The sequence below is a fragment of the Pan paniscus genome, chromosome 3 (genome assembly GCF_029289425.2).
Source record: "Pan paniscus chromosome 3, NHGRI_mPanPan1-v2.0_pri, whole genome shotgun sequence".
In the NCBI taxonomy this organism is placed as follows: Eukaryota; Metazoa; Chordata; class Mammalia; order Primates; family Hominidae; genus Pan; species Pan paniscus.
This window is the reverse complement of record NC_073252.2, coordinates 106,469,379-106,491,139: the sequence shown is the minus strand read 5'-3', so window position 1 is coordinate 106,491,139 and position 21,761 is coordinate 106,469,379. Positions and strand designations below refer to the sequence as shown.

General features: G+C 39.5%; 1 protein-coding gene across 2 annotated transcripts in view; it reads left to right on the top strand.

Moving 5' to 3' along the window:
* The window catches only part of LOC129397619 (uncharacterized), a 238,137-nt gene extending 225,371 nt beyond the window's left edge, over positions 1 to 12,766 (top strand). Inside the window, exon 3 of one of the 2 annotated variants that reach the window (XR_010111996.1) lies at positions 11,375 to 11,617. Coding sequence is in view for 1 of the 2 variants with exons in the window: in XM_063603862.1 (XP_063459932.1) it covers positions 11,375 to 11,624 (250 nt within the window). In the remaining variant the exon portion in view is untranslated. Of the gene's footprint in view, positions 1 to 11,374 lie in introns of both variants that reach the window. The other variant, XM_063603862.1, reaches the window with a different exon arrangement.
* Positions 12,767 to 21,761: the final 8,995 nt, after the last annotated feature.

The window sequence follows — 21,761 nt, the reverse complement described above, 5'->3', positions numbered from 1 at the left end:
TTTGCAGCTTAGCATTACAGAAAGAGATAAATTTGGGGCATAGTTCTGTTTGCTAGCTCTGTTACCTCAGGCAAATCACTTAATTTCATGAACCTCAGTTTCCTTTTGTGTAAAAGGAAATACCATTCACTCTGTCTAGTTAATAGCAGTGTCTACTGTAACAAGGAAGACTGTGTGTAAGAAAGGGCTTGCTAAATTGTAAAGCATGAGTAACAGAGTATTCAAATTAAAGAAGGTATATTGCACAGAGGTATCAGGAAGGACCTGGTGGTTGAAGTTGTCATTGAACATTATTCTATGCAGGGATTCCTCCTCAGCAGTATATTTAATTACCATCCCACTTGGTGTTTGGGGTTGCTGTGTCTGAGTGTATATCTTGTTTACCATTAGCTGGCTGCAGGGTCTTTAGTGTAGCATTTACCTTTCCGACTTCAGTTTCTTACCAAAACCTTGCAAGTTAAGCATCGTATTAGGTTTACAAGTTTTTTTTACCAGGCCTGTTTCTGCCAAGAAACTGATTCTCTACAGAGCTTTTTTCAGATCAAATGCTCTAAGACTTGTCAAATGCTCTATGTATGTTTTTGTGGGTAAAGCATAGCCAAAGGCTGTCCACCAAAATGGTGAAAAATAGGAGTCAGGGTTTTCCACTTTCAGGAAATTTTTGGTTGGTTACATTCCTAGCTGAGGAAAGAGTGAAGGATCTAGGTGACATATTATATCATTGACATCATCACAAATCTCTTAAAGCTTACTATGTCGGTAAGAGGGGTGGCATCAGAGAACATGAGGAAGGTGGGCTCTGGCATCAGCTGACCTGAGCTCAAACCTGACTTCGCCTTACCCTTTGCGTAATCTTGGACAAGTTATTTCAATTTTCTGAGTCACCGTTTCTTCCTCTTTAGACCTCCTATGACACTTGCCTTACATGGTTCGGGAAATTAGGAACTAGTTAAGTGCCAGGACAGAGTCGATACTCAGTAACTGGTAACTTTGACTATTTGAGATTAGTTGGAATAAAGCAATCAGAGAATATTCTTGATTTAATCTAGTTCCTCATTTCTCCTGGGTAAAGAGGATGACATCACAGCCTAAGACATGTCATTGTCATGATTCAAAGTATCATTTAATGGTGCCCAATCATTTAATGATGCCCAAGTTTTCCAGGGTCAGCTTTTTAGTCATTGCCTACACTTGGGTATTCAGCTACCAAATTCCAAATCTGTGGGGAAGAAGCATATTAAAATAAAACACTTGTGGCTTTAAGGAATTTCAATAGGAGACAGTCTGTTTCTGTTCACTTAAAGATGTCTTCTTGAGCATCCCAACAATATTTGTACTTGAGCTTTCCTACAAATATTCAGAAGATGTGGAAACTCCAAACCTATTGCTGTGAACATGAACAATGAATCAAATTCTGCCCTCACATTTTGTCCCAAAGCTGTGAGTTGAATGGAGAATCATGACAGAAAGTTGTACTTAGTGATCTAATGTGTAAAGACAGAATATGATGCAGCTTCCATTGATAAATGAAGTTGTATGCATTTGGCCACATCACCTATACCCAACAGGGCTTGGCCTCGCATAGGGCAAGAGCAGGTACAATGTTTCTTATGAGAAGAACAGTCAGTCTCTTGGCTACCTGGGACCAGGATGATAGCACCAGCTTCCTTTGCTGTTCCTTAACTGGGGTGTTCTTAATGGCCAGGGTTTTTGCAGGGACAGCTGGGCACCTGTTCCTTGCCGCTGAAGAGTGTGGGAATCTTGGTGTGTATATTATACCCTCCCCTCCCATTAGTGAACAAGAAAAGGGACCCTGGCATATATTAAATCACCTTTGGTACTTTGTGTCAGAGATTGGTTGAAATATCTGAGAAGCACCTTGTAGAATAAAAGTGTATTTTATAATGGGTAGATCCTGTGAGCTAAAGGTTTTGGAGTGAGTTTCTCCTTAGAAAGACTAAGTTAAGGATTTTCCTCCTGTAAAAGACTTAATATATTTACTAAATACTAGGGCTGTTTTGCCAAGAAACTTTTTTGTACACAGGAAATTGCAGAAAAGATCCTGTTTAAATAATGAGAAATTAATATGGTTTTATTTTTAAATTCTATTAACTTGTTTCCTTTTTATTATAATAGTAATACATACTCATGTTAAGAAATTTATTTAGACAAGATTCGTAAGGGAATAAAATGAAAAGAAAGAATCCTCTCATCAACCCCACCTAATCTTCAGAGCTACTTGTCTACCTCTGCAGAAGTAATCTGTGTTGAAGATGGCTATGTGGCCCTGCAGAATTTTTGCTGCTTACATTGCATGCATATATGATATTTACGTTTTTTTAAACTAAACTTTGAGGTATTTGTAGATTCATGTGCAATTGTACGAAATAATACAGAGAGATCCTGTGTACCTTTTACCCAGTTTCCCCCAATGGTAACGTATTGCCAAACTACAGTATAATATCATAGCCAGTATATTGACATTAATACAGATAAGAGACAGAACATTTTCACATGCACAAGGATCCATTATGTGCCCCTTTTTATAGATACATCTACTTCTCTTCCACAACCACCCTCTCATTAACCCCTAGCAACCACTGTGTTCTCCATTTATATAATTTCATCATTTCAAGCATGTCGTCTGTGTAGAACCGTACAATATGTAACATTTTGGCGTTGGCTGTTTTGTTTGTTTGTTTTGTTTGTTTTTGTTTTGTTGTTGTTGTTGTTTTGAGACGGAGTCTCCCCCTGTCACCCAGGCTGGAGTGCAGTGGCGGGGATCTCGGCTCACTGCAAGCTCCGCCTCCCGGGTTCACGCCATTCTCCTGCCTCAGCCTCCCGAGTAGCTGGGACTACAGGCGCCCGCCACCACGCCCGGCTAATTTTTTGTATTTTTAGTAGAGACGGGGTTTCACCGTGTTAGCCAGGACGGTCTCGATCTCCTGACCTCGTGATCCGCCCATCTCGGCCTCCCAAAGTGCTGGGATTACAGGCGTGAGCCACTGCGCCCGGCCGCCGTTGGCTGTTTTTATTCAGCATAGTTCCCTGGAGATTTTTCCAGCTGGTTGTATCTGTTAGTAGTTTGCTCCTTTTTATTCCTAAGTGGTGTTCCATGGTATGCATGTACCACAATTTGTTAAACCATTTACCTGTTGAAGGACATCTGAGTAACTTACAGTTTGGGAGTTTTACAAACAAAGCTGCTATACACATTCAAAAAGGTTTTTAGGTGAACACATTTTCATTTCTCTGGGATAAATGCCCAGAAGTACAATTGCTGGGTCATATGGTAATTGCATGTTTAGGTTTTAAGGAAACTACTAGACCATTTTTCAGAGTGGCTGCACTATTTTCATTCTCACCAGCAGTGTGAGTGATCCAGTTACTCCACATCCTCTGGCATTTCGTGTTGTCACTATTTTTTATTTTCTGCATTCTAATAGGTATGTAGTGATATCTCATTGTGGTCATAATTTGCATTTTCCTAATGGCATATGATGTTGAACATCTTTTTATGTGCTTATTTATCATAAAAATCTATTTATATCCTCCTCAGTGAAATATCTCCTCATGCCTTTTGACTATTTTTTGATTGGATTTGAGAGTTCATTTTATGTTTTAGATAGTAATCTTTTGTTGGTTTTCTAGTTTGCAAATATTTTCTCCCAGTCTCTAGTTTGTCTTTTCACTCTCTTAACAGAATTTTTTTGCAGAGCAAAGTTTTGAATTTTTTTTTTTAACTTTAAGTTCCGGGATACATGTACAGAAAGTGCAGTTTTGTTACATAAGTACACATGTGCCTTGGTGGTTTGCTGCACCTATCAACTCGTCATCTAGGTTTTAAGCCCCTCATGCATTGGGTATTTGTCCTAATGCTCTCCCTCCCCTTACCCCCCTACCCCCATGCAGGCCCTGGTGTGTGATATCCCCCTCCCTGTGTCCATGTGTTCTCATTGTTCAACTCCCACTTATGAGTGAGAACATGCAGTGTCTGGCTTTTTGTTCCCGTGTTAGTTTGCTGAGGATGATGGCTTCCAGCTTCTTCTATGTCCCTGCAAAGGACATGATCTCATTATTTTTTATGGCTGCACAAAGTTTTGAATTTTAATGAAGTCCAATTTATCAATTTTTCATTTTCTGTGTCATGCTTTCAGTGTCAAGTTTAAGAACTCTGCCTGAAGCTAGATCCTAAAGATTTTCTCCTATTTTGTTCTAAAAGTTTTATAATTTTTTGTTTTACCTATGTCTGTGATCCATTTGAGTTATTAATTTTTGTCTAAGGTGTGAGACAGGCTGAGGCTTTTTTATTCTTTGCCTATGAATGTCCAATTGCCCCAGCTTCATTTGTTGAAAAGATTACCCTTCCTCCATTGAATTGCTTTTGCACCTTTGTCAAAAATCAATTTGATATGCACTATCTCTGGATTTTCTGTTCTGTTATATTTATCTATGTGATTATCTCTACACCAGTTCCACTTATCGTAGCTATACAATGTCTTGAAAGAGGTTGGACTGAGTCCTCTCATATTCTTCTTCAAAATTGTTTTAGTTCTTCTGTTTCCTTTGCCTTATCGTATACATTTTAGAATAATTTTGTTTATACTTACAAAACATCTTGCTGGGATTTTAATAGAAATTGCATTAACCTGTATATTAATTTAAGAAAAATTGGTGCCTTTACTATGTTGAGTCTTCCAGTGAACCATTAATACAGTATGTCTTGCAATTTATTTAAACCATTAATTTTTTCATCAGCATATTGTAATTTTCAACATGAAGACCTGTACATTTTTTTTAGATTCAACCTCCAAGTATTTCACATTTTTGTGTAACTGTAAATGGTATTGTATTTTAAATTTTGGTGTCTATGTGTTGATGACTAGTATAGAGAAATACAATGATTTTTTTGTGTGTTTATCCTGCAATCTTGCTTAACTCATTTATTAGTTCTACATAGTTCATAGATTGCTTGGATTTTCTACAGTGACAATCATATCATCTACAAATAGGGACAGTTTTGCTGATCCATATGCTTTCATTTCCTTTTCTTGCTTTATTTCACTGGTTAGAAATTCCAGTACTATATTGAATAAGAGTGATGAGTATATATCCTTACCTTGTTTCTAATCTTAGGGCAAGAGCATTGAGCCTTTCACCATTAACTATAATGTTAGCTGTAGGCTTTCTATAGATTCTCTATCAAGCTGAGGAAGTTCCCCTTTATTCTTATTTGTCCAAGAGCCTTTATCATGAAACGGTATTAAATTTTATCAAATGCTTTTTCTGCATTGATTGATATAATTGGGATTTCCTTTCTTCAGTTTGTTAGTGTGGTAGATTATGATTTATTTTTTAATTATTGCATTTCAAATGCCTTGCATCTTGGAATAAACCTCACTTAGTCATTGTGTGTAATTCTTTTAATATATTGCTGACTTCTATTTGCTAATATTTTGTTAAGGGCTTTTGCGTCTACAGTTATGAGTGATATTGGTCTACAGTTTTCTCGTTTTTTGCTTTGACTCTGTCTGGTTGTAATATTAGGGTAATACTAGCTTCATAAAATGAATTTGGAACTGTTCCCTCCTCTTCTATTTTCTGGAAGCAATTGCTTAGAACTGGTCTTCATTCTTCTTTAAACACTTGGTAGAATTTTCCAGTGAAACCATCTGGATTTGGAGATTTATTTCTTGGAAGTTTTAAAATTACAAATTCAATTTCCTTAACAGAGGCTATTCAAGGGGTCTATTTCATATTGAGTGAGTTCTAGTATTTTTTTTTTAAGGAATTGGTCCTTTTTATTTAAGTTTTAAAATTTTTATGCGTAGAGGTATTCATAGTAGCCTACAGGGTTTGTTGTGATCATCTCATTTTATATTCCTGAAATTATGTTTTGGTTTCCAAGTGTTTGGTGATTTTCCTTGTATCTTTGTGTTATTGATTGTCATATTAATTCTATTAATTTAAATGTATTCTAGAGGTTATACTTTATATTATATATCTGGGTTCACCAGTTTGAGTGAAGTATGAAACCATTACCTCCTTTTATGTTCCTTTGCTGTCCAACATGTATAATAGATTTATCTGAAATATTTCCTTTACATGCAATTCAAGGCAAGTCAGAGTGTTATCCTTTTTGCTTTAACTGTCAAACATAATTTAGAAAGTTCAAAAGAAGAAAACTTCATTATATCACCTATATTTTGTTTTACCTTTGCTTTTCTTCTTTCCTGATGTTCCAAGATTCCGTCTTTCATCACTTATTTTTCTGTTTAAAGAACTTCCTATATGAAGTTCTTTTAAGGTAGGTCTACTGGTGACAAATTCTCTTAGTTTCTCCTAATCTGTGAAATGATTTTCCTTTTACTCCTTCTGTTTTCCATGGTTTCTGATGAGAAATCTGCTGTTCATTGAAATGTGTTCTTCCTTATAGGCAAGGTGCTGTTTTTCTATTGTTGCTTTCAAGGTTTTTCACAGCTTCTTTGCTTTGCTTTCAGAAATTTGACTTTTATGTGTCTATATTTCTTTGGGGGTCCTACTTGGGGTTTACTCAGTTTCTTGAAATCTATAGATTTATAAAATTTGGGAAACTTTCAGCCATTATTTTTCTGAGTCTTTTTCAGCCCTGTCCTCTTTCTCCTCTCCTGAAACACTAACAACAGGAATGTTAGACCTTCATTTATAGTTCTATAGGTCTTTGAGACCCTCATCATTTTTTTTTTGGTTTATTTCCCCTCTATTTTTCAGATTGAATAGTTTCTATTGTTGGATCTTTAAGTTCACTGATTCTTTCCTCTGTCCCGTCTATTCTGCTGTTAAGCCTACCCATTGGGCACGTTGTTTGTTGTTGTTGTTGTTGTTGTTGTTGTTGGCTACTGTGTTTTTCAGTTCTAAATTTCCATTTGGTTCTTTGTATGTTCTATTTCTTTACCGAGACTTTCTATTTTTTATTTGTTTTGAGCATGCTCATAATTGCTCATGGAAGCATTCTTATGATAGCTGCTTTAAAAATCTTATTCAGATGATAATTCTAACATTCCTATCCTCTCAATGTTGGCATCTATTGACTGTCTTCAGGTGTCCAATTTGAGATCTTCCTGGTCCTTGGTACAATTAGTGATTTTTTTCTTTTTAATTAAAAGCTAGACATCTATGGTCTTGTAAGGCTCTGGATCTTTTTTTTTTTTTTTTTGAGTTTTTTATGTTTTATGTTTATTTATTTATTTATTTATTGAGATGGGTCACTCTGTCACTCAGGCTGGAGTGTAGTGGCGCAATCTCAGCTCACTGCAACCTCCACCCCCCGAGTTCAAGTGATTCTCCTACCTCAGCCTCCCCAGTAGCTGGGACTACAGGCATCCGCCACCACACCCAGCTAATTTTTGCATTTTTAGTAGAGATGAGTTTCACCATGTTGGCTAGGCTGATCTCGAACTCCTGACCTCAAGTGATCCACCTGCCTTGGCCTCCCAAAGTGCTGGGATTACAGGCATGAGCCACTGCACCCGGCTAAGGCTCTGAATCTTATTAAACCTTCTGTTTCAGCTTCCAGTGACACTGCTTTGGCAGAGGAAGAGGGAGCACTCTTATTACTGCCAGGTGGGACAGCATAGCCAGGTTCCCCTCATAGCTTCTGTTGACACCTGAGATGGGAGTGCATCTCATTTATGTTGGACACAGGTGGGAATTTTGCTACCCCTACTCCACTAGGCCTCGAGAGGCTGGGAGGGAAAGGGATATGTCCTTACTGCTTCCCTTGTGGCCTCCACTGACACCGCTGGGGGTAGTGGTCTCATTATGTCTGGGCAGTGGTGAAGATGTGACTCACTGCTTGACCTTCTCTGATATCCTGCATGGAAGTCAGGGCATCTCATTACATTCCAGCCTGGCAAAGGTGGAAATCTAGGCTCTCCATTCAGCCCTTGCTGTTGGGGATTGGGCAGGGGCCATAATTTTTTCTGTGTTTTTTTTTTTTTTTGGCTGGAGCACAGCAGCCATTGTCTAAAAGTTTAGTGCTTTGCTACACTGCCCTACTCCTGGTCCATTGGTTAGAAAGGGTTAACTTTTGTTGAGGCTTTTTTTTTTTTCTGTACTCGTTGATGTTTCCAGTTACCAACTTCTTCAGCTCCAAGTCTAGAATGTATGAGGCAGGAACATCACCACTGTGTTGTTTCTAGGGTACTGAACCCCTTAGCAGTTTTACCTTCTTGTCTCCACCTTTCAGAGTCTCCTCATGTTTGTTACATATATAACAAACATATATCTAAGCCCAGGGCCTTTAGCTGTACTTAGTGGGAGGAACAGGGAGAAGTGCATCTACTCTATCTTCCTAGAAGTGGAAGCCCATGGTTTACTTCACTTAACATGGCCTTAAATAGTACAAGTTTTCCCTTGAGCAATCAAGCATGCAGTTTCAACAACTACAAAGAACTAGCGGAAGACTACAATTAAGGAAATCTTTAATCTTGAAATTAGCTAAATAAAATCATAGTGTCTGTACCTTCTAATGCATAACAGGGAAAACTGAATAATGCCTGTGTATTAGAGGCCCAGAATTATGGAGTCAGAAGAGCTTAATTAATATTTTAAACCAAAATTGCAAATCGAAGTGTTTTCTGAGCTAACAGAACCATCAAAGTAAAATTAAGGACCCAGAGTGCTCACAAACTATATCTTATTGTATGTAACCCTTTCTTTCTCCTTTTTTCTTTCTTCCTTTCTCTTCCTTTCTTTCTCTTTCTTTGTGACTTTCTTTCTTTCTCTTCCTTGCTTCCTTTTGTTCTTTCAACTTTTCTCTTTTTATTTTTAAGACTTTGCCTTTTTCACTTTGAGTTCTATACTGCTGGCTCCTGCCTTTATTTTGAGTCTGTCTTTAGATCCAACTGATTTGAATTATCATTTTGAAGAATGTTACAAATCTATGGATTATTCTGGACCAATCATAAAAAAAACCACTTTAGCTAAAGATAATTCTACAGAATTCTTCCAAATGGTAACTTGGAATATCATTGCATAGCATTTTGTTTTCTGACTTTTCCACAACCCTGTTTAGAAAAGTGTTTTCCTAAGTTAATTTACATCCCATCTTCACAAATTATGCCAAATCTTTACTTGTTTTATTCTTTACTTTAAATTTTTCTTAAATCAACTCTTTTTAACCTTTTAATGTCCTTTAAAAATTTATAAAGAAAGGAAAAGAAAATAGTATTGGTAAAGTTTTGTCTTTAAAAAACAGAAAAGGTACCACAATCTCACATAGTAAGCAAATTCACATTTTGCAAATTTAGAGCGATGAAGTTCTCTGTGATGTCCAATCTGCCTTCCTATCCCTGAATGCACTTTAAACTAAGTTATTTTGGTTTTGTGAAAATAAATCTCCTACAGCATTGGACACATGATCTGTGGTAGAGGACCAAAACTTGACTTTATCCTTATTTCTTAATTAAAATTGTCTCCTTTAACATTTTTGTTTCCTTTAATCTTGTCTCTTTTAAAATTTATTCCCCTGCCACTTGAGGAAAATTCAACAGGCCCCATGATTTTTCTGCTCACTCTTAGATAACAAGCTGTCTTAAAGTCTCAAATCAGCAGAGAGAATGTGTTCGAAGATAATAATCAACTCTTCAATTTTCAATTGAAGACCAGACCTCACCTTTCTTTCCTTCTTGCTGGGGCCTGCAGTTGGTGGCTCCTGCCTTGGGGGCAAAGGAGGATGTGGCCAGCTTCTGCTCACCTCCTCCCCTACTTCTAGTCTGGTACAGACCCCAGCCAGGTGACAGAGGGGCAAGATAGGACAGGAAAGTGGGTGGAACAGTCCTTCTTTGGTTAGATGGCTTTGTGCTGTCTGGCACTTACAGAAGATTGACGTTCACCCTTTCCAAGATTTCCATCCCTGGGGCCCTCCCTCCACACCACTCTGGCAGCCTTCCCCTCAGGAGCCCGCAGCGGGAGTCTTCTTCTGCAGGATTTGGGAAGGCTTCAGTGCACTCCTCCTCTCCTATGTGGCCCTAATCTAGTCCCTGAGAAACATTCAGGCACCCTTTACTCTGAGAAATTAATGTGCAGTTTATTTCCAACTCAGCATCACATTCCTAAATCTACCATCAAAGCCATTCACCAGCCTTCTCCTGTCTTCGTCATTTCCCCAGAGAACAGAGCCAAGCTAATCCTGTCTTCCATCTCCAGGACCTCTGACTGATTGTAGAGCAATTCTTAAATTTTTTTGCCTTTAGAAAATATGCAAGTGATAATCTAGTACCACACTTCTTTGGAATTTCACATCTACATTTTTCTCAGTCAAAACTTTAGTATTAACACCTAGCAAAGGAGAACAGTAACTCATTGTCCATCCCAACTGACTTGTTGATATTTCAAGACTGTTATTAAACCTTTCCCTGACCTATTATTTCAGAAGCTGATTCCAATTCTTACAGCCATTTTTCCCAAGTTCTTTAATAACTTTTATTTCTGTACTCTAATTTCTCTAGTTTTGCTATGCTTCAAATAATGTGTACATCAGACAAATGAGCTTTCAAGAGGTATATATGGTGTTTATGGTTTTATTTTTATTTTATTTCATTTATTATTTTGTGTAGCTCATACTTTTATAGATTTCACAATTCTGAAATAACAAAAAGGGTATACAGTGACAGTTTCTTTTCCCTTCTTGTCTCAAAGCCACCTAACACTATTTCCCCACCCTAGAAATGAGTATACTAGTTCTTTCAGAGTCCTTCCAACCATGCTGTGTATACATACAGGAAACTGTGTATTTATATCCCAACTCACACTCACACTTTCACCCTTTTCACTTAAATAGTGGATACTTTTACCCTTCCTTGTTCCCCCTTTATGAGGAAACCTTTGAGATCCTCCGTATCAGAAAAGAACGTCCCATTCTCTTTCTGTAGCTGCATGGTAGTCCTTTGGTCAGATACCTCACTGTTTATTTAACCAGTCCCTTACTCTAGAACATCCAAGTGGCTTCCAATCTCTATCACAAATAATGCTTTAATGAATAATCTAGTAGCTACATCATCTAATTCATGTGAGAATGTATTTACGGGATACATTCTTAGAAATGGAATCACTAGTCAAAACACGTATGCAGTTATTATTCTAATTATGTTGCCAAATTGCTTTTCACTGGGGTTGTACCAATTATGCTCTCCCCAGCAACATAGAAGACTGCCTGTTTCCCCACACTTTCCCCTGTTTTGCGCTATCAAACATTTTAATCTTTGACAATCTGGTTGGTGAAATGTATCTCAGTTGAGTGAGGCTGAACAGATAATGTTGCATAAGTTTCAGTACTTATTTTCTTATTTTGTGAATTATCTTGCACTTTATATTTGAACGTTTATCTGGACAGGTCTGCAATGATGGAAGGACTATCTCAACAGGCATGGAGGCGAATGGTAGGAGATCCTGTCACAGAAAAGAGACCAGGGTCTAACACGGGAAGCTTCAGGAGACCTGCAACAAGAAGCACAGACTCTTTGCCAGAGCATGATACCAACTTGGACAGTGATGAATGTCAGCTGGGTGTAGATCATGTCCACCAGGCAGGCAAATTCCGGATTGCTGGATTGATAATGGTTCAAAAAAAAAAGAATTATTAGCAGATACTCTGCTTCTTCAGTTATACATAGCAATCAGGAAGTTACAAAAAAAAAAAAGCAAAATAATCTTGAAAATATTTGGCACCCTCCCATGGTAAGACTTTATAAACAATCTATCAGCAGTAAAGAAATTTGGTCTTGCAATTACTGAATCTATGGAGAAAAAAAGATATGTATGAATACATTGATGTGTGTGTATGTATATATAGTATATTTTTGTAAACATATAGTATATACCATTTTCAACATATACAATAACATATATAGTATCCATATATACTTTTCAAGTATTTTGTAGCATTATAATTGTTAATGTAATTTGTTCTAAGAGCTATTAAGAACTCAATTATTGATTGTTTGATGGTAGAACTGTAGTCAACTTTTTTTTTTTTTTTTTTTTTTTTGAGGCAGAGCCTGGCTCTATTGCCCAGGCTGGAGTATAGTGGTGAGATCTCAGCTCACTGCAACCTCTGCCTCCTGGCTTCAACTGATTCTCCTGCCTCAGCCACCCAAGTAGCTGGGATTACAAGCACCTGTCACCACACCCAGGTAATTTTTCTAATTTTAGTAGAGATGAGGTTTCACCATGTTGGCTAGGCTGGTCTCGAACTCCTGGCCTCAGGTGACCCACCCACCTCGGCCTCCCAAAGTGCTGGGATTACAGTTGTGAGCCACCATGCCCAGGCTGTAGTCAGCTATTTTAAAAATTGCACCCAACTTGTCACTAAAACAAAACAAGCGAGCAAAAAGTATTTCTGCTTGTTGTTTATGGAGGGAGGTGAGGATGTTGTTTTGCTTTAAAAGCATTTGCAAATGTAGGAAAGTCACTGGTTGGAGACTGCTGTGGTTTGAATGTCTCCTCCAAAACTCATGTTGAAATTTAATTGTCATTATGGCAGTATGATAAGTTGGGACTCTTACGAGATGATTAGATCAGGAGGGTTCTTCCCTCATGAATGAATTAATGCCATTGTCATGGGAGTGGGCTCCTCCTAAAAGGATGATTTTGGCCCCTGTTCTCTCTCTGTCTGACACACTCACTTGCTTTTCTGCTTTCTGCCATGGGATGATCCTCACCAGATGCTGGTGCCATGCTCTTGAACTACCCAGCCTCCAGAACTGTGAGCCAAATAAACTTTCGTTCTTTGTAATTTACTCAGCCGGTCGCATTTTGTTATAGCAGCAAAAAATAGACTGACAGATAGACCTTAAACAGTTAGCAAATTTATTTAAACTTAAACAAAAGTGTGTAAAAGATAACTTTTTAATTTTTAAATTTCTTCTGAGAAATATGCAAAACTGACAAGGCTTCATATAGAAAGATTTCCTTCCAAGTTATCTTAGCTCCTTTCATTGACCTTTGGGCAAGCTGACTCCTGAATAACCTAAAGTCCTTTAAGTTGACAATCTTTGGTTTCCTGACCCAGACTGATCCCCTCAGATGCTGTTACTGATGGCAAATGTGGCTACTTCAGGGTTTTAAGACTCTTTGGCCAGTTGACACTCCAGGGTGCTTTGATAAGCTCCTCACCCTGTAACATGAGACTGACAAGAAGGCAACACCTGAACATGTTCAGGGCTTGAGTCCACAAAGGAGAGCAAGTCTGGGAGCTATGTGCATCTAGTTAAGAATAGGAATAAGCACAAAACAATATTAACTTTAGAAATGAGATGAAAGCCCATGTGTGCTGGCTTTCACACGGAAGGGGAGACCCAACGAACCTCCACCCCCTTCAGCACTGCTTTTAGTTGGAAATGATTTTGTTGAATACTGACACAAAAGGAAGATACAAATGAAGTGAAGAGCCTTAGCGAACAATTACATGCAAGTAGGTTACATGAAAATATAGTCTCAAGTGTATGATATCTTGTGAATATTAATTAAGGAAATTATTCTCAGAGCAGCTAGTGTTTAAAACAAGATCTAATCTCTGCTGAGTGGCCCCACCATTCTTCCTCTCAATGTTTAACTTCAAAGGGCTTTGGAGTTGGGGCAAATGAGATTATTATTACTTCAATCTAGGGAAAATGTATTCTAGCCAATTTGATGATAAATTCTAGAATTACACATAGCAGTTAATACAAAGAAGAAAAAAATATTCTATACCCATGAATGTCTGTCTGCTTAAAAGAAAAGGTTTTTAAACCTTATCTAATCTACTCTGTTCCCCTATAAAAATTGCACAATTCAAATATAGAGCTGGAGCAGGATATGGCCCAGTCGAAGATATAATTTTTTTAAAAAAAGCTGTTCTCCTCTATCAATTTGGGACCATTTGAAATAATAATATCACTAATAATAATAGCTAATGCTCATATACATCTGTGTGTCAGGTGCTAAGTGTTTTGCTTATATTAACTCATTTAGTCTATGAGGTACTGCATGGTAAACAAACATGGAGAGGTAAAGTGACCACAATGGTTCAGATATGGAGCTGGGATTTGAATCCTATCACCAGACTCAGAAGTTTAACCACCATGCTATACTGCCCCATAGTTACAGCTCATGTAGAAAAAAGGCAATATTTCTCTCTGTCAATCAGGATAGTTGTCTGATGACCTGTACAACTCAGAGTAGGAGGATAAAGGCAAGTCTTTAAAACACAAAAGACAGGCACCATATTAGGTAGTACCAGCAAAACTGAATTATATTCACAGATTACTAAGGACGCCCATATGGATTTGGCAGATGTGTGCTTAAAAAAAAGTTTGAGGAAAGATAACCAATTACCTAATGTTAAAAATTTAGCTGTTGGTGAAATCAGTGCTGCTGCCATTCAACGTATTCAACTGTAAAAAGATGCTGAGTATGGATAGGTATTGAAGCACCCAGATGCTGAACGGATACAGTTACAATGGGATGAGAGGTGCAGACAGTGAATCAAGACAGAGCGGCTGCAGATGTGTGCCGGCCACGGATAAAGGAGAGCATATCCATGCTGGGGTCCCCAGCAGACTTTTAGACTGCCATGGTGCCTGGATCCTCAGCTGTCACACTCCACAGAGAGTGTCGGAGGTAAATGGAAGTGTATTCTGCCATTCTTGGATCAACCTGAGACCCAGAAAAGTCAGGCACCACCAGTTAAAACAAAGATCTGGAGAATGCAAGGTGCCTGGAGGTGGGGGCTTTTCAGAGCCAGCCTCCCCACCTGCCACTTGCCCTGCACAGCAGCCCCACAAGGTCACTCCTGGTTTTCGCATGTGCTGTGCAGTGTTCCCCTGCATGCCTTTGGCAATGCTGTTTCCTCTCTCCCTGATGCCTTCCCCGCAACCACCTCTCTAGGAGATAAAACCCTTCTTGTGATTCCAGACCTCCAATCTCAGAAACTGAGATTGCCCTTTCCTTTACTGTGGATGTATAGCCTTTAGTTCCATTCCAGCACTTATTATTACATCTGCTTCTGCTTCTGTCTCTCTCCTTTGCTTAACGAAGGATTTGAAAACACGATCCATGTCTTTTGCATTTTTATATCTGCTGGCTCCCGAAACAGTGCCAGGCACATCGTAGGTACTCAGCAAATAATTGTAGAGTGAATGTTTATTGCAGGGAAATCTGAAGGCCCAGAGATATGTTTTCTTTGGTCTACAAATGGCTTAAAAATAATAAATATGTTGCAAATATTTACAGTTTCAGAGATTTCACAGGAAAAAAAGGTTGTTGTCTTCTCTAGAAAGAAAAAAAAAATCTGGCCACACTGGGCTTGAATCACACCTAACATCAGTTAGAATTGAGTAGTGGCTGTCCCCTCTGGACAAAACATTCACTTGGAGATTTGCTTCGGTCTCTACCCCTCCCCAGGTATTTTTGCCTTACAACTGCCCTCTTCCCTCCTTATGAAACCCACTTCACCCCTGTTAAGCAATTGATTTTTCATCCCCTGAACCCATCAAACCAGATCGTCAGACCCTCCTGGAAACTTTGATTGCCATTCCCAGCACATGTGTGCTACAGTGGTTTTCTGTCGTTCAATTTTCACCATACCCACATCTCACTCCTGAGTCTATTCGTAAAAGGCCTAAGAGGTAGGAGAAGGATGCTTCTTTTGGTTCATGGGAAGGGAGCTCAAGGAAAGATCTGTCTTCTTCTGGCATATCAGCTGTTGGCACTGGTGAGAAGCAGGATGCTGCCCAGGATGGACAAACAAGCAGCTGGGAATGGCAGCTCCTATATTTCAGCCAGCAAAAGCCTTTTCAAAGCCTACTTTGCATAAGACAGTTCCGCTGACCACATTAGAGTCACAGGGGAATAGTTACCTCTGGAACTTCCTTTCTGCAACAGTAGCACCCTGTTTAAAGGAACCAAGAATGGAATATGATCATCTCCTATATATGCTGCCATGAGGTTTCAGACGACCGTACTGGCATGAGCTTTCAACATTGAAAAAATAAATGAAAGCTCTCTGTAAATAATAAGAGCACTGTGTCCTGGAACCCAAAGAATAATAATCCCAGGTCATCAGTCATTCAAGCTGAAAATAGTTTCTTCCTCTCTCTTTACTGTGCCTGGGATGACGTGACACAGACCTTAGTTCAGGAGTGATATGAAACCTGGCCCAGAGACTCAGAACAGGCTGCTCCCACTACTGCCAACATGCTGAGTGAGACAGGGGACTCATCCCTCACTGAGGGTGAGGGTCACTTCCTAGGTGTTGATGTGAAGCACAGTTTTGGAAGACAGGTTATGCTTCATGAACTGCTAAATATTTGGATTTAAGGGGACCTTCAAAACCAATCTGGAAGAATCACAAGAAGAAGAAGAACATGAGCCAGGTATTGAGAATTTATGTTCTCAAAAGCCCATAAGTCTTCTCCTTGTGTGGACTCATGCAATCTGAAACAGTGGGCCCCCTTCTTAGGCCCATTTTCCAGATGAGGGTGCTGCAGCTACGCAGACTGAGCAAGGTCACTAAGCTTATGAGTGGCAGGTTATCATTTGAACTCGGGTCTGTCTGTCTCTGATCCCAGAGCCCTGGCTCTTAACTACAACTTTCTCTTATTTCCCCCATTCGTTCACTTATTTTCCAAATATGTATTGATTACCTGCTATGAGCCAGACACTGTTCTAGGTGCTTGGGATACAACAGTGAGCAACTCAGGTAAGAATCCCTGCTTTCAGGAACAAACAAACAAAAAATCGAATACTGCACGTTCTCACTAATAAGTGGGAGCTAAACATCGGGTACACATGGACATAAAAATGGGAACATTAGACACTGGTGGCTACCTATTAGGTACAATGCTCACTACCGATTAGGTACTATGCTCACTACCTATTAGGCACAATGCTCACTACCTATTATGTACTATGTTCACTACCTATTAGGTGCTGTGCTCACTACCTCTTAGGTACTATGCTCACTACCTATTAGGCACAATGCTCACTACCTATTATGTACTATGTTCACTACCTCTTAGGTACTATGCTCACTACCTATTAGGTACAATGCTCACTACCTATTAGGTACTATGCTCACTACCTATTAGGTACAATGCTCACTACCTATTAGGTACTATGCTCACTACCTATTAGGTACTATGCTCACTATTAGGTACAATGCTCACTACCTATTAGGTACTATGCTCACTACCTATTAGGTGCTATGCTTACTACCTGTTAGGTACTATGCTTACCACCTGTGTGATAGGTTCAATCACACCCCAATTCTCAGCATCATGCAATATACCCAAGTCACAAACCTCCACGTGTACCTCCTCAATCTAAAATGAAAGTTGAAATTGTTAAAAGAAAAAAGAGTCTTTGCTGTCAATGAGGTTGTATTCTACCAAGTGTATTTTGCAATGTTGTGGAGTTTACAGTCCACGGTTGTGAAGACTCTTCATAGGCCTTATTTCTAAAGTACCCAGGGCAAATATGTGAATTTGGGGAGAGATATGAGTTTATTTGCTGTATGTGCATTTTTAAACTAAATTCGAGGGGCTAAAAAGTTCCTAGTGAACTTGAAAATGAGGTTGGGGTATGGCCTATCAGTTTTCCCTGGAGGGAAAAAATCCCCCAATTTTAATTCTCTTCTGAACTCCGCCATATGTTGAGATAAGAAGGGTGGGGTTATAAATCAACTCAGCTCCCTTGGGAGAAAAAATATAGTAATAAGCTTTAAAAAAAGATGATAATCATAAGCTATATGATTTCAAAGTGACTCACCCCCACCCCTTTTTTTGACAACTGAAATTGATTTTGAAAGGAAAGGCTGTGGAGATTTTAGTAGAATACAATCCAGACACTCTAAATCTAAACCCTCCAGATCTGGAGACGCCTGGGCTCTGTTGATAATGCCCTACACCATGCCTGACATACTATACCCACCACCACATGTCACTCAACATGCCTGAGAGTTCATAGATGAAGGAAATAAAGATGGAATGATAATAAGACTGAAATCAATACAGCTTTCTTTTACATTTTCCAATAGTCTCAATAACTTCAAAGAAGCAGATATGAATATAATTAATGAACAGAACGAACACCAAGTGGAAAGTAAATCTGGACCTTGTTCTATGAGCACCACTAAAGTGATGGATTTAGGATTACAGACATGTTTGCTGGCAAATCTGACTACTCATTCTCAAATGGTATAATATTTTAGGGCGATTGAAGTTGCTTTGGCTTGAGTGTCCCTTTGTAAAAATATCTTGCTGGAACTATTTGGTACCCAACTAAACAGTGCCCTTGTACTTTGATGCATTCAGCTGTATTAAATTTTATGTTAGAATCAGTATTAGAATGAATCCTCCAACCAGCTTTCCTTTTGACTGCTTCTGCCAGCTAATCCTGCTTTAAAATATGTATATTCTTAGAATAACAACGATGTTCAGAGGAAATTCATACTTGTGTTTGGAAAAAATATAAGAGTTCTTACGAGGGAATGAGTTCAAAAGCTAGGAGAAAAATGGCCTTGCTGTGGTCTGTTTCTGTGTGGCTTTCCTTATGGAAGTCCCTCAAATGTCTGACCTTCAGTTTCCTCATCAGTAGTAGCAGTAGTAGTAGTACTCAGAGTAACAACAATAATAAAGTTATTGGATATTCTCTTCACTATGTGTTAAACTGACTGTGCTAAGAGGTTCACATCCTTATCTCCTTTAACCCTTACAACAGTCTGATGAGATAGTTCTAGTATACTCTCATTTTGTGGAGGAGGAAACTGAGGATCAAAGAGGTACAATGACTAGCTTGTCCTTTTTAAGTACATAAAGGCCAGCATTTTACGTAAAGCAGCCTGACTGCAGAACTTCCATTCCTAACCACTATTTTCTTAGGCCTGGCAGTTAGGAGGTTTTGGATATGAGTTCATTTCCGTAGCCATGGCTAAGTTGATCTACTCTGTGTTGCAGCTTCCTCATCTCTAAAATGCTGATAATAATACCGACCCACCTCACCTCTTGCGCTCAGTACATTTATTATGCAAAAGTCAAAAGAAGATGGAGAAATACGTGGCAAATTGTGATGGTTTCTCTGTGATGGAATCAGAAGCAACTGGATAAAAATGGTCCTTCCAGTTTTTTGTAGAATACCTACAACATCATGAGTTCCAAAGACATGGGTATGTTCGTCCCATCACTCCCAAGACTTTCTTAGCCTGTTGTGGCCAATTTAAATGACTAATTATTTAGGTGTCCTATGCCAAGTCAACATAGCAAAAATAAGAGAGTTCTGGTAATTAGTTTTACATATAAATTGTGTAGAATCAAACCAAACCATTTAGGCCTTGGAGTGACTGTTAAAAAGCTAGACTATTAACATTGATTTTCTATTCAGGATCGAAGTCATTTGTTTGTACTCTAAGGCATTGGGCTGATATTTGGCACAGCAACAACTCTGTTTCTAAGACATCTGCCCCCCAGGGACGTGAATTTAGCCCGAAAATATCCTGGCAAGCAGTCTCATTGTAAGACTTACACAGAGAGAAAGAGAAGTAAGTTTGTTCCAGTGATTGTCATGAAAGACACATAAACGTCTTGATATTCTTTCTTTTACCAGTTGTAAAAAGGGGAATTGTTTGCACCTTAACTTACGACTAGAACAACGATGTACAAATCCTGACCCACCTGGCTGCTTCAGTCCACAGGGCGGGAAGTAAGAGCCAACTGTAGGGAGGTGATGGCCCCTTCTCAGGGGGACTGATGGTAATCCCTTTGAAACTGCCTCATGGGCAGAGACAAATACAACTTGCAGAGGTCGTGCTACTTCTCAGGCCTGACCCTGGAGAAGGGCTCGGGTAGAAGGAGCATCCCGTGTGTCCTGCATCTGCTCCAGCAGCAGTGCGGCATCCGTACTTGGTTACCCGGTACAGCAAAATTAAAAACATCGGGCTGGGTCAACATGGGGGAAAAAAACCACTCGCATTAGCAAACTCTTCGTCTTTTTATGTGGTAAGGAAATCTAAGATCTAATCAGTATGCTTAATTGAAAGGCTCAGTGAGGGGGATCCTGCAGATCTTCTCCCTGCCATTAATTTGAATGCTAGCCCTCTTGCGGGTGTATTGACAGAAGTGGAGGTGATGCCATTTTGAATCCTACGGTCCCGTGGAAGGAGTCTGAAGCACTGTCACTGCAAAGTCACTGTGCAGCCAGGTGCCTGGTGGAGCTTCCTGTGGCCTCACACCTGTTCTCCTCAAGAACTTTCAGTCTCTGCCTCTGCCCACTTGCACCTCACACTGCTCCTCCTTCTGCCAAAGGAGGAAGACTTGGCCTGCTGCTACCTCCTGACCCACAGCTTTCAGGAAACCACATGCTTAAAACCATCTGACGATGAGGGGTTGGGGAGGGCAGAGACACAGGCTGGGGAGGGCTGGGGAGGGCTGGAGAGGTTGGAGAAAGGTTGAGAAGGTTGGGGGTTGGGGAGAAAGTGAACCCATAGAGCAACAGCAAGAACTGCCTTTAAAGAAACACCACCTAGTCTTTTCTTCTCCTTTATTTATTTTTCTAATTATTTTTGAGAAACAGGGTCTGGCTATGTTGCCCAGGCTGACTTTGAACTCCTGGGCTCAAGCAATCTTCTTGTCTCAGCCTCTCGACCAGCTGGTACTACAGGTACATGCCACCACATCCAGCTAATTTTTAATTTTGTGTAGAGATGAAAGTCTTGCTATGTTGTCCAGGCTAGCCTCAAACTCTTGGGCTCAGGCAATCCTCCTGCCTCAGCCTCCTGAGTAGCTGGGACTACAGGCATGAATTACCACGTTCAGCTTTCTTCCTCTTTATTTTTGCAATTTTGTGGAATGCTCCTACTAAGTGCTAAATTAGAATTTGCCATAATGCTCATTTAGGTGCCGCTTTGGTGCACAGTACTTGCTGCTACACAGGATGAGCTTCCTTTTGCGGGAATTAAGACTTTAATAGTGTCTCCTTTGTGCTTTCACCAGTTTAATGCCAGAGCCAAGCGTAATTATAGTGCAGGCTGTTAATGGATTAGGTGGTGGCTTTTGCCGCCTTACTGTGTGCCTGTTTTCTTCCATTTGGCTTTGTGCTGGCTCCCATCATCTCCTAATTATCTGTTCCCCTCTTTGCTTGACTGCCTTAGAAGTTATAAGGGTATTATCTGAATCCAAATTAAATTTCTTTTTTCTTTAAGGAAATGAAAAAGAGAGGTTTGTTTTTTGGTTTGGTTTTGCTTTGTGTTAGGAGTAGCACACTCTATCCAGAGTAATCGAACAGGAAAGACATATAAAAGCATCTATGGTGTTCAAGCTTTATGAAGCCAAATAAGCTCAAGTCAGCTCCAGCCTTGCTTTGGATGCAGTGGGCATATTCAGTCTCTTCTCCACCTCAGGGTATCCACCTGGAAAAAAAAAATGAAATAATCACACTTACCAATCTCAGCATGGCAACTGGTAGATTTAACAGTGCCCTGAAAATGAGAATCCTCTATTTAACGAAGCATTTTATTCAAAGGTTCATTTGGTTAATAAAAACCCCATTTTTCACTTGTGTTTGAAGCTAGTCCATTATTCTTTCACGTGTGGTTTGAACCAGTTTCCCGTGAGCTGTGGTCGCTCCTGAGGATGGATATGAATGGCACTTATTAGGAAGGGAAGAGCTCATGAATTCAGATCATCCTTAATGCTGAAATGAGCTGTAATGAAGCCCCGAGATCAAAGTGCTTGAGGAGCAACAGCAGA